This window comes from Pleurodeles waltl, chromosome 6 (assembly GCF_031143425.1).
Source record: "Pleurodeles waltl isolate 20211129_DDA chromosome 6, aPleWal1.hap1.20221129, whole genome shotgun sequence".
In the NCBI taxonomy this organism is placed as follows: Eukaryota; Metazoa; Chordata; class Amphibia; order Caudata; family Salamandridae; genus Pleurodeles; species Pleurodeles waltl.
This window is the reverse complement of record NC_090445.1, coordinates 974,143,131-974,156,696: the sequence shown is the minus strand read 5'-3', so window position 1 is coordinate 974,156,696 and position 13,566 is coordinate 974,143,131. Positions and strand designations below refer to the sequence as shown.

At 43.1% G+C, this 13,566-nt stretch overlaps 1 protein-coding gene across 3 annotated transcripts in view; it reads right to left on the bottom strand.

The window, feature by feature from the left end:
* Positions 1–2,508: 2,508 nt before the first annotated feature.
* PDE6C (phosphodiesterase 6C) overlaps positions 2,509–13,566 on the bottom strand; it is a 314,305-nt gene continuing 303,247 nt past the window's right edge. The window contains exons 22-23 of one of the 3 annotated variants that reach the window (XM_069239839.1): positions 4,582–4,632; positions 2,509–3,842 (exon numbers count right to left, since the gene is read on the bottom strand). In XM_069239839.1, coding sequence (XP_069095940.1) covers positions 4,613–4,632 — 20 coding nt within the window. In that variant the 3' untranslated portion in view covers positions 2,509–3,842; positions 4,582–4,612. The remainder of the gene's footprint in view (positions 3,843–4,581; positions 4,633–13,566) is intronic. The other 2 variants (XM_069239840.1, XM_069239838.1) reach the window with 2 other exon arrangements.

Genomic DNA, 13,566 nt, shown 5'->3' with positions numbered 1-13,566 from the left:
GATCAACTCTTTTAGTTGGCCCGTCAGTTGGAGGATGCCAGCTGAAGGTGAGCGTGATATTACTTTCTAATCTGGTACAGGTAACACTTAGGAATTTTTATTCAATTTTGATACAACTTTGAAGTCGCAGGTTGGAGGTGAGTGCAGAAGGAAGCTCTTGTAAACCTAAAGAAAGATACAAAACAAACATAATGGGGAGCCCTGTCAAAGTTGTGAAATGCTTCCGTGTTGTAGGGTTGTCAAAGGCTACCCCATACTGTTCCTAAGAAATAATTCAACTTCCTTTTTCTTTTTCCTTTTTCTTCTGTTTAAGATTTGGAGTGCTTGATTTTTTACCTGTGCTATAGGTTGAGGCCTGCCACACAGATTTAAGCTAGTTTGCTCTGAAGAACAGTCTGTCTTTGTCCGCTCAGCAAAGTGACTACTTCTGTGGGGCTATCGTTACCCAGTTATACCACTCCGTTATCATCAAGTCCCTATAAAGATTAATAATTAAGGTTTCGTAAGACCACTGTATGAGGACAGCCTGGAATGTGGCCCACAATTCAATGATGAAAAGCATGTAGTAAGCTAAATCAACCCCACAGGGCATATGTTATTGATTGAACCTCTGATTAAGGAAATACCAGCAGCATCAAAATTATTTGGCTACACTTTGGCCTCAGGCACACAGGCCGTAGTCAGAATTGATCAACTTACTTAGTTTTATGACTTTTAAAACATGGGGTATCTGCAGGTAATCCAGTTGTGGGATTGTGAGATATTCGCTTGAGATAGTTGGATCCTTTTTGCACAAACGGAGGCCACGTTTCACATCTCATCTTTTAATGGCTTTTCTGAAAGTCCTGCACTACAAAGAACACCAATGGACAGCAAAAGAGAGGCTGAGCACCCCACATGGGCATTTGTGACTGAATGAACCTCTTCACACTGTGCATTTTAGGAGACGCTTCCTTGCAGAAACTCGCTCTCCTCCCCTGCCCACAATGGGTTAATTTTGGCAGGTTCTGAATCTATATGACTCGGACTGTACTAGACTGAAATGGATAATTGTTGGTCAAATTGGAAGGTGAGGTAGAGGTCCTCAAGATCAAAGTTGTCCGCTGCCATCTTGTGTTTTAGTACACAAAGGACTACGGGAGGCACCTGTTGCTAAAAACACAAAAATTACACCACACTGAATTAAAATGGAAGCTGGGTATGTGGGACAAATTTATGGATTCATTTAGGCTAATTTACAAATTATGTGTACGCTTCCCTTTTAGAAATATTTGCTTGTCCCAATGACACTTCAGAGACAATTGGAACCAGAGAGGAAGAACAAACTTCTATTCCTGCAACAAACTCTCTACTGTGTGCCAAGTGAACATTGGAGGATTTTTTTTTTTTTTTTACCTGATTTCAATCTCTGTGCCCATGACTTAAATCTAGAGACAGGAAAGTCGGTTTCCTGAACTAGTCTACACAGATATTTAGACCTGTTTCTGTTGGAAAAAGCTGCCACCTAAAAGGAACCTGCTTCCACTGATATTGTCCATTGGGATGCTGACCTCAAATAGCCTCACATTACAGTCGTGAAGGTCTCCAGTCAGATCTGTGTATAGCAAACCTGCCATTAGCATTTTTGTAACGTTAAACTGAACTACCACCTTTGAACCAGAATATCCTCTGGTACCAAAATCTTAAAGCTTTTAACAGACCACGGCCACTGGAAATGACTTCACTCACACAGAAGGTTTGCAAATCATTCAGAAAGCTTCCACACAACATTGAGAGGGTGTCTGACTTCAAGGTGACGTTGCAGCTATTTGTGCCTTGCTTAAATTGCTGTGGTTCTTCCAGCTGGAGGAAATGTGCTTCTTATTGTTGGCCAGTGCCCTTGCATGTCAACATGACTTAGGAACCTCTACCACATGGAGCTTTCTCACCTAGGTGTGTGTTTGACTGAGACCTCCGGCTAGATGTATCCAAACACACTAGAGGATTTATCAGAGCTTGCAGCATGGCCTATAACTAAATGTGTGAGAAGGTAAAGTTATTTACAGAAACAATCCACACCTTGTTTCTTACTGTGAGTGCTCGAAAGTCAACTCCACCGGGTATCTTGATGTTGTTCAGCTGTCTGGAGGGCCCTGTGAAACATTTTCACTGTTAAACATTTCCAAATATATGATTCATCAGGGCTGCCATCTAGTTTGTTCTAAGGATCATGAGCCGGGGGCCAGATGTCCTAAGCATTTCTAAGAGCCACAAACACTCCAATTCGGTGTTTGTTACTGTTATTATGCTTCTTTCTATGTACTGAAATGGGATTCCAAATACATACTGATTTGTTATCTGAAAGGGGAGCGCTCCTAGAGTTACTTCCGAATACCTCATATGTGTCAATATTTTGCAACCAACATCAGGTTGCAAAAATTTTTAATCTTACAGAACCCTCTAAGGAGGTAGTAATGAATTTGCAAAAGAGAAGGGGTCGCATTGGGACCCCTTCCTCTTTGTGAATGCACAAAAAAAGTTTGTTAAACAATAAGCAGTGGTCCAAGGGGACTCTTAAAAAAATGTAAAAAACATGTTTTTTTTGTTTTTTTTTTAAAGCAGTCTTGTTTTCTTTGAGGGTAACAGGATGCATTTAAAAAAAAAAGCTTTGTCAAAAGCAGTCACAGACATGGTGATCTTCTGACCACAGCAGGTCATCATACCTAAGGCCTCCAACTGTAGTGAGTGGCTATTTATGACCTACCATATTAATATTAATGCAGTAAGTTGGATTGGGGCCCAGTGGGACTCAGGATTCTAAGAACAGACCTGTTAGTAAATAGGTTGATTCTTTGAATTCTTTACTGGTCACAAAAATATTGGTCACAGATTTGTATACAAATGCACCCAAAACCAACTAGGAAGTGAGAGGCCAAGCTGACCACATCTACTAGGGGGGAGTCAAAAACCCCATTAAATCTAGGTGCTGTTCTACTGAGTGCCATCAGTGGATGCATAAAATTTGGTGCTTTCCTACTCTTTCCATATGGTGTTACAGTGACCCTCTTTTGACATTTCCATTATTGATGTGCAACATTTAAGTCTGGTCCAAAAACCACCAATGGCAATCACATACCTGGAGGTCCCAAAGCTTAACAAGTATAATGAAAAGCTTAATGTGATTCTATTTATTACAATCAGAATATTTATATTGATTTGAGCAACAACATCGAGCTTTTATTTTTAATACCAGGCCAGTTCTATCAGCGACATTAACGAGATGACACCCAATACACTGAAAAAATCTCTTCCTAAATTCAAGCTGGAGAGTTGCCGTGAGGAGAAAGTACACCGCGTCAAAACTGGCCATAAATAAAGTGTAAATAATTTAAATCTGATATTGTTTTAAAAAGTTAGTGACAATACGCTAGAACAGTAGAGACATCCCTTCTATGTAGAACCTATGGTTAAAAGCAAAAAAGGGTGCGCGCTAAACTTGTTTTTTGTAGGTAAAGATGTTATTTACATTCGATAAAAAGAAAATCATAGCTAGAAATACTTTGAACGTGCACCGTAATTTTGGTTGGCAGGCAGTCTTTGAAGTGGTCATTTGTTTGACATGCGTGTGACGCCCCATGTGTGTTCTTAGGTGGCACACGTAGCATTTGGGGGTTCTCCAAAGCCCATTGCTTTCCTCTTCTGTAAGCCGCAATGGCCTCTTAAAACTTGGTCTGTTTTTCTTCATCGGCAGGGAACATTCTTTCTGAAGTTTTCACCGGTTGGACCAGCGACGACGATAAGCGAGAGTTGTGCTGTTTTTCACAAAATTACACAGGTTTTAGATTTGCTCGGTTCCTCGTCTCCTGCGGAAAGAAAACATAACGCAATATTTAATGTACGTAAGTCACGTGAGGCGCGTTTTTTATTTTCCATGAATGAACCCTCTGTTGCCGATTTATAAACACTAACCCTGCAGCCCCGACAGTGTATACAGTGTATGCATTAGAAAAGGCCTACTGCGTTTGACCCCAGAAACCCTAAATAGTTTTGTCAGCACTTTCCGTCTGCGGCAGTAACTGAATAATACCACAGATCCCAAATCGTCCATATATCACAGGGGCAGGCCCCTGTATTTCTCAAATGGCACAGAAACACACACTGAACCACTTATACTGGAAAGTTCCAGAAGGGACTGTTCCCTGCCCAGCCAAATTCCAAATAAACACCAAAGGTGAACACATATCCGTGGTTGGTCTCATACAGATTTTTCTCTCACACTTTATATAGCCATGTGTTTTACTTTCGGGGAGTTCTACTGAAAATTATAAAAATATGTGTTCTTGAAACTATTTTCTATGCATGTTTAAAAAAATGAGTATGCATGCAACATTTAATTTGTTGAAAATAGCCACGTTAACAATGAAAAATAGGGGTTTGTCTCATGAGGAAAGGAGGAGGAGTGTGATGCTAAATGAAAAAGTCTACAAGAATTTCTCCACAGGGACTTCTACTGGTGATACCCGTTATATTTACAGCTTAGAACAATGTTCACTATGGGAGTTCAGCTAAAGTTTAAATACTAGAATCAGAAGTAGAACTTACATTGAAAGCTGTGGATCACCGAGTTACTAGGTTATTTTCTGCCCTTTCCACCTGCATCAAAACATGTCACACAATCAGTCTCTTGTAGGCGGGACTATTACACTTTTGCTCGTTAAATATAGTGTCTAATTGACTATGAAAAGTGTCGCTCTGCCTCATTTTAATACCCTCCATGAACTTTCCACTATAGTGGTTCAGCAGGTATGTTTACCTTGTCCAGGTGACCGAGCACCAAGACCTTTGGTATACCTAGGCCAGCCGACATGTCAAAATACTGAAGTACCTGAACGGAGACTTTCTGCAGGGGATTACTGTTTGAAAACATTCATTTTTTAAATATATTTTTATTGGCATTTTAAAAATACAGTCATGCAATATACAATGAACCGTACATCATCTAAGTGGAAAAGCCTGAGCTGCTCAAATACATCGATTACAATTGAGTTGTTGGCAACTGACATAGACAAATGAAATACAAGGCTTATCAAATCGATTAACCTAACGTAGCAATGAAGACTAGACAATACCTTACAGGGTTTCGCCTCCTGTCCGTCAAAAAAGAGACCAACATTATGTACTGAGTGAAACAATACTAAAACCTCTGACTGAAGGCAACCCCCAAATGGGGCAGGGAAGACGGTGGAGGCATGGAGGAGAGAGCATATGGTGCAATATTACGATCCTAGTTGAACAGGGGGGTGGAGTTCCAAAGGACAAGAGCCCTCTAACAAAAGTTACTGACGCTGACCACCCTGTATGTCCAAACTTAGTCTATCGAATTTGGGTCAGTGTGGTTATCGGTAAGGACTTGATACTGATAAAGTCAATCGGGCAATTTGCGACAGCAAAAATGCATTTTGCTATGTATGAATTCTAATTTGCGATTCAGTAACTTGTTGCGACTACATACCGATTCGGTATTAGGAAGGGGTGTGTCAAGGGCATCCCTTTCTAATTCCGAATCGTAGTGGTACGCAGAAATATTTTGTGGCTGAAATGCAGTCACAAAACATTTGCGTTTTACCACCTACTTTAAGTAGGTGGTAACCCATTTGCAAATGGGAAGGGGTGCCCAAGGGACCCCTTGCCCTTTGTGAATGCACACAAAAACATTTTATTTAGAGGAGGCAGTGATCCTACGGACCACTGCCTACTCTTCAACATTTTTTAAAAAACTTAAAATTTTTCTTTTTTAAATGTTTTCCTTTAAAGAAAATGGGCTGCGTTTAAAAAAAAAAAAAAAAAAGATTGCTCAATTTAAAAGCAATCACAGACATGGTGGTCTGATGAGCCCAGCAGGCCACCATCCCTGTGATTTTATGAGGTAGGTCGCTTTGCAACCCATCAGAAAATGCAAAATGAAACTCCAGGAGTTTCATACATTAGAATAGCGATTACTTAATTGAGATTCGCAGGGAATCACAATTAGGTAATTGCTATTTAATAAAATGATACATCGGGCCCCAAATCCTGTTTGGGCTGGATATATCTATTACAAACTACTTTGGCTACGCGCATCAGTCTACTTGAGTCTTTCGCTGGACCCCCGGGTGTAAGCAACCACTCTGGTAGGCCATTACCACCAAGCTCTACCTGCAAGAACCTGCTTTCCCCCATTTTATCCCATGCCAGCCGCTGCAAAATACAGTTCTAGGTCAGGCACCCCGCCAGGCCACCCTCCACCATTGACTGCTATAGCATCAGGAGCAAAACTCGCTTCCGGGTGGGCCCCAAGACTAGGTCACATTCCAGCCCTCTCAATTCCCTAAAAAAGGCTCTAGAGAGCACAACTAGGAGTGCTGGCAAAAAATTCAGCAGACACAGGAGGACAAGCATCTTGGCAATCGCCGCGCTTTCTACTGGGGATAGAGGTAAGCTTGTCCAGAAGGTCAGTGACTGCCATATGGAAGCAAGGGCTCAACCGTGGTTACCATCTAGTAGGTCCTTCTCACTGTGATATGTGTTCACTCCCAAGTAGTGAAGGTCCCAGAGCTCCAAAGGAGGAAATCAGACCCCCACGTGTCTTGGTCATCCTGTTCCACCCGGCGCAGAGGGAAGATGCAGGATTGGCCCCAATTCACCTTAAGGCCAGCCAGATCACCAAAGCAATCTAGGTCCTAGAGGGCAGGTAATGTACAAGCGTAGTCCTACAGGTAAATCAGCACATCGTCCGCATAACAAGAGCCAACACGCCAGTCCTTGCCCACCTGTAGGCCCCAAGAGGAGCCTTTGGTCCACAGCATGCCAGCCAATGACTCCATAGCCAATGCAAGGTTACAGGTGAAAGCGAGCAACTCTGATGAGTCTCCTTCCCTATAGCAAAAGTGTGATATATGGCATCCTGTGCGTACCCTAGCCCACTGTTCAGTGTACAGCAGGTTGATCCACTTAAGGAACTCCGGACCCATCCCCTTGGCCTCCAACACGTGGGTCAGAGAGGGCTAAACCAACGTGTTGAGGGCCTTTTCAAAATCAAGGGAGACTACCATCGGGAGATCAGCTGTGCCCTCCATGGCGCCCAGGATGTGACAGAGGTGTCATGTGTTATAGTAAGTTGCACAGTGGGGAACAAACCTGCATTGATTGGTATGAACAAAAGAATGAAGCACTGGGAGCAATCTTCTGGCCAGTATCTTACTCAAGATCCTGTATTCAAATTGAGCATGGAGAGTGGGCAATAGGAACCCCCCATAAGTGTGTCCTTGCACAGTTTCGGTAAAACCATTATCAGGGCCTCACAAAGGGAGTCCGAGAGGATGCTACGCTGGTGGGCTTCGAGGTATATAGCCAGTAGCTTAGAGGCCAGAGTGGCAAGGAATGCCATGTAATATTCCATGGGGAAGCCATTCGTGCCAAGAGTCTTGCCTCGTGCAATCTGGTGAATGGCCAGTTGAAGCTCTTCTAATTGTAGGGGCTGTTCTAATTCCAACAACTGCAGAGGGAACATACACAGGAGAGTAAGCTCCTGCAGGAAAGTCCTGATAGCTAGTGGAGGAGGGTTGGCAGGAGAGAGTACAGGTCTTTATACTACTGGACAAACACATCACTGAGGTCCACCTGGGTATTAACTATCTGACCCGCTGCATCATGGATTGCTCCTATAATTATCCTAGGGATTTCTGATTGTAGTACTCATGCCAACCTACACCCAGGTTTATCACTATCCACGTGTTGGCAAGCCAGGATGGTCTTGTAGTCAAGATCGCTCAGTCGCTTGACTTTGAGAGAGCATAGCTTATATAATCTATATTAACATGAAATGTTTACGGATTAAGGTGTGATGATGCCGCATAGAAACTATAGTAATACCAATTTTGCTTAAAGGTGTGCTTGAATTGTGACCACGAAGAGTGGCCACTAATGTATACTCGAACTAATAATGAAAATCAAAATGTTTTATTACGTTTAAATAAGTTTATACTAACACTTGCGTTATTAAAACTGTACTGGAAACCTCATAGACCTTAAGTTAGCATGAGCCGGAGCTTAGCTGCCTGGCTCTCATATTAAACGCATTTTTCTATTTTTCAGTGTGCTGACTCACAAGGGGCCATGACCCTGCTTGTTCTTTTTCTTCAAACTTGGAAGTTGAATGTAACCATGTTAGATCCGTTCTCAGGCATATTTTCTATGCCCATGGAATAAATGTTAAAGTAAAATTGAAACAGTGTAGATTAATGTAATGTACAAGGTCATTCAAACCAGTGAAGACAATGGAACTGCTTAACAAAAGATGTGAAAGGAATTACAAAAGGATGAAGTCACACGGACGTGCCACCTCTGAAGACGTCAATTACAAAGACCAGTCAAGGACTTGTAAAATAATATGGGGTGAAGATTAGGATTACCTAATGCTTATTTGATAGTTTAAAGATAGTGGGGTATAACGAATGCCCAATAGAATTTTGGGGGAATGTACAACGATAAAGGGATAAAAACCCATGTCACAGGGAGGTCATAGAGGTGGGTTAGGGAATGCTATTGATTTTATCCAGAAACCCTGTCACTCTGTTGGGTGACTTGAGATTTTATTAAAACCATCCTTGCCCTTAGTTTGTCCATTTACACTTTCCTTCTTATGAGAGAAGTGCCCTTTGTCCCGGAGTTGAGATCTGACTGTTGGCGTTTTGACTGATGTCCTGAAGACGAAGACTGAACGTGTGTGCTGACCTAATCCTTGGAGGGTAATTATGAAAATTAATTTGTAATTTGTCTGTTTGCTTTTCCTTTCTAGGTCCCAACTGCTTGCTTTTGACAGAGACCATAGCTAGATGTTTTCCAAATTGGTGTTCTAAATTGTTTTGCATGAAGCCCAACATGCAAATGCTAATCAGAGGTTAGGACAGGTGTTCACCAAAACTGACGCAAATAGACAAACGACTGAGTCTATGGTTTGTTGAACTGACGATTTATTGACACTCTGCTAAATTTGATCTATATTCACGCCGTGTTATGTTCTGCTGTTTGTGATTTTTGAAATCTTACCAAAGTTGCCATATCGTGACTATGCTATTATGTTTCTTGGTGTCGAGATTAACGCATCTGCTTTTAGATTGTAATTAATAGGGAATAAAACGTATAAAATTATACTAAACTGGTGTGGTTATTCATGGCTGCAAGGTCATGGTAAGAATATTGAATTGATTAATGACTCTGACTAAAGTGAAATGTATTGTCGTGATAAATATTGATGACATTATTGATGTATTGATTGACATATTGATTAGCTATCTCGTCCTACTGTGTCTCTCAACTGGGTCAAAAGATTCATTGGCCTAAAACGAGTCCTGATGTGTAATAAATTTCATAAAGGGACGCGTTAACAACTTCATTGCAGACAAGATCGCTCAGTCGCTTGACTTCATTGCAGTAGTGATGGTGGAGCTCTGCCAAACACAGCCAAGCTTCTGCCAAGTCACAGCTTTGATTTCCTTGACATGTATTTGCGAATGTAGTTCAGCAACAGGGCGGAGAAGTACAGCCCTTGCTTGCCATGCTGTGCTAATACAGTGCGCCCTCATAACCACTTTCATGGTGCCCTATTCCATCCCCTGGGATTCAACTGTGCCGTCATTCTCAGCAAATGTGTGAGGTGTGTACCTATGGCCTCCTTATAAGTTACATCACTTAGGCCCATATTTATACTTTTTTAGCGCCGCACTTGCGTCGTTTTTTGACACAAAATCGGCACAAACTTAAAAAATACCATTTTATTTTGTACGTTTGCGCAAAAAAATGACGCAAATGCGGCGCTAAAAAAGTATAAATATGGGCCTTAGTGTTTCTGTCTGCAATGTCCAAGTCCGAAGGGCGGTCCGGGCCACCCCCCAACAAAAGTAACCTTGAGTGAGTTATGATCTGAGACTGTCCTGCCCAGGTATTTAGAGGCTTGCACCAGAGGCCAAAAGTCTAAAATACAGAAAATATAGTCGAGTCTGGTGTACACCTGTTGACCCAGGGCATACTGTGAGTGTTTAGTTTCTGGGGGTCACCTAAGAGCCAGATTTCATGTAAATGCAGCATCTCAGTCTAGTGCTGGAAGTGTTTAGTCGTCTGCACCCACTGCATGTCCAGAAATGGGGGTACTGAGCGGTCCAATTCAGTATCATGTTTGCAATAAAAATTCCCGCACCACAGTCGAGAAGCATGAGGGTTTAGAAGCAATGATTGGGATAGACTGTTTTGGAATTTGCCCTGTTGTGTATTAGGTGCATACATAGAAATTAATGAGGGAAGGCCCATCTAGGGAGCCTGCCTTCCTGATAAGTTACCACCCTCTGTTTCAATCAATCAATCAAAAAATTTGTGGAGAGTGCTACTCACCCGTGAGGGTCTCAAGGCGCTGGAGGGAAGGATCGGGGGGGGGGGCAGGGAGGGTCACTGATCGACCAACCATGTCTTGAGGTTCTTTCTGAAGAGCAGGAGGTCTTTGGTTTTGCGAAGGTTGGTGAGGAGGGAGGTAGGAGAAGGACCTGCCTCCTGTTGTGGTGCGTTGGATGTGGGGGACTGTGGCTAGGGCGAGGTCGGCTGATCGGAGGTTGCGTGTGGGAGTGTGGAAGTTCACTCTTTCGTTGAGGTAGGTTGGGCCGGTGTTGTGGAGGGATTTGTGTGCGTGGATGAGGATCTTGAATGTGATTCTCTTGTCTATGGGGAGCCAGTGAAGGGATCTGAGGTGTGGTGAGATTTGTTCATGGCGGGGGAGGCCAAGGACGAGGCGTGCGGCTGTGTTCTGGATTCTCTGGAGTTTGAGTTTGAGTGTGGTGTCGGCGTAGAGGGCGTTACCGTAGTCCAGTCTGCTGCTGATGAGTGCGTGGGTGACTGTCTTCCTGGTTTCTGGGGGAATCCATTTGAAGGATTTTTTTAGAGTGCGGAAGCAGGAGGAGGTTAGAGCATTGATTTGCTGTGTCATGGAGAGGGAGGGGTCCAGGATGATGCTGAGGTTGCATGCGTGGTTTGCGGGGGTGGGTGTGGGGCCTAGGCGGGTGGGCCACCAGGAGTCGTCCCATGTGGTTTTGTTGGGGCCGAAGATGATGATCTCGGTTTTGTTTGAGTTGAGCTTGAGGCGGTTAGCGGTCTTCCAGTTGGCGGTGTCGAGGAGAGCAGCGTGTAGGTTGGTTTTGGCGGTGGTGGGGTTGCGGGTGAGGGAGAGGATGAGTTGGGTGTCATCTGCATAGGAGAGGATAGTGATTCCGTGTGCTCGGAGGATGTGTCACAAACAGAAGTTCCGGCGCCGCCCAAATCAGGACCCGCGAGTATATGCAGAGTATCCAGTGCGTTATATTTGCCCACACCAGTGCCTGCTGGCCTTCTCGAGTTCCTCACTTGTAAGGAGTGCTTCCTGGAGACATGCAATGTGGATATGCCTGCACCTAAGAAACACATAAATCCTATGTCATCTCACAGGCATCTCCATGCCCCGAATATTCCAGGTTAACACATTAAAGGAGGTGGCCATGGCAGATAGCGTATTCCCTGGATCTTAAATGTCCAAAATAGTCCCTCCCTCCAAATAGACATCTCTCCCAACACCCCTTAAAGCCCTACCTTCCAGCCAGAGAAAAAGAACACACACACACACAACTGTAATGTAATATAACTCTTCAACCTCAGGCTTGGACACCAACAAGCATCGTGCTTCCCTGTCTCAAAGGATAAAATCTAGGTGCAATAGGTACCTTCAACAGTAGAAAGTCCGGGAGGATGGGCCAAACCCTGAAAACCCTGAAAGCCACAAAGCTTCTGTGTCTGAAGTGTGTCCATCCAGGCCCAGCTGCAGAAAAACTAAGTTGTGAGCCCCACTTTAGCTGTACACAGAACAAAAGTGCCAATCCACTCAAGATATGATCAGTTTTGGCACTCACTGTAATGGCTGAGGGCATCCACCCTCCAGGGATCATCACAGGTCCAGCATCTTTCTGCGGGGGAAGCCTTGCAGGGTAATCAAAGAACACTTCTCAGAGGTGGCTGAGCCGGGCGCTCCCACCTCTGAGTCCAAGTCAGTGTCTGTGGCTACGTGTGGGGACCTCAGCGACTGCTCGTGCCCTCTCCTGAGCTGCCTGCTTGTCTGTGGGATGGGATTGTGTCTTGCGCGGGTGGTGGCGGTTCTTAGGCCTTCCATCAGACCAGCCTGCAGGCCACCTCTGAATGCATCAGGCTGTTCGTGAAAACCCTTGAGCACAGCCACACCCAGGCCTCCTCCGGGGTAAAAAAGAAATGAGTTAAATCAGAATCCACCACTTGCAGACGGGCTGGTAATAATACGGCATAAGAGAGACTCAATGTGCAGAGTTGTGACTTTACTGCCCCAAAAGTGTTGTGCTTTCTTTGGACCTAAGCGGTGTAATCCGGGTAAGCTGTAATCGTGGCTTCATTATATCTCCAGGGACCCTTTGCCCTAAATATTTGCAGCAGGTGGTCTCTGTACCTGAAATCTCAAGGCGGATTGTCAATTAAATAGGCAGAGAACTCTTCCCAGCCTGGCCTTGTGAGCTGCCACTACTCCTCCACGTTCACCCCGGCATTGGGGTTGCCATCGCCGTCAGGCGTGAGAGAGATCACCTTTTATTAACTAATTAGTGGCATAGATGTAGCATATGGCAACTAATACATGTGCAGTTTAAAGGCTTAACAGAGAAAATAACATAGAAATGAAAACGTGCAAGTTTAAATTGTGGTGACATTTGTGACTACTAGTCGTTTTTCTGACACTATGTTTAACATAAAAACATTTTGCATTTATACTTGAGTGATTTATCAATAAATATTAACATGAAAGTATTATTTTTAGGTAGAAACAGTAAAGATTAAATACATTATTTAGTATTAAGTGAACTCGAATTAAATGCACTTATGATGTTTAGAAAATAAGTACACGTTTGAAAAATTGATTTGATACAACATAAATAATGTTTAATAAAAAATAGTTTGCTTTGCATATATGATTTAAAATGTAAGGTGCGTAAAAAGTGTATTAATGTATTAATGTGCAGAACGCTTTCTTATCATGACTAGGCCTGAAGTCATGGAAATTTGTATTTGTTTTCATTTTTCCCTTTAACCTGATTTTTATTCCCTAGGCAGCAAATGCACTGGTAAGTGTTCTTTGGTATTCCAGGAGAAGAGCATGTTTCAAGTTTAGCTAACCTAACAATATTTGTTCTAGCTGGAGAGTTGCAGAGGACTATTCGTGAAACTTATATGAAAGAATATTAGCTTAGTTTATTGTGTGTCCTGGGAAAGGAAATTAGTTGCAAAATATTAGAAAATGTAATTTTTAGCAGAACCCTGAGACGGAGAAAGCTGACAATGCACTTTTTCCTGAGAAAAATTCTGTATGTGTCAGTATTTGGTGATGTTATCTACAATGATTAGGTGCTGAAATCAACGCCCGGAGTGTTCCCACCTGATGGACCAATGAATGGATTGTGGTTATTTTAATTAGTGAAGAACTCTGGAATCATAAGCTTTCTGCTCTGAACCTTCTTG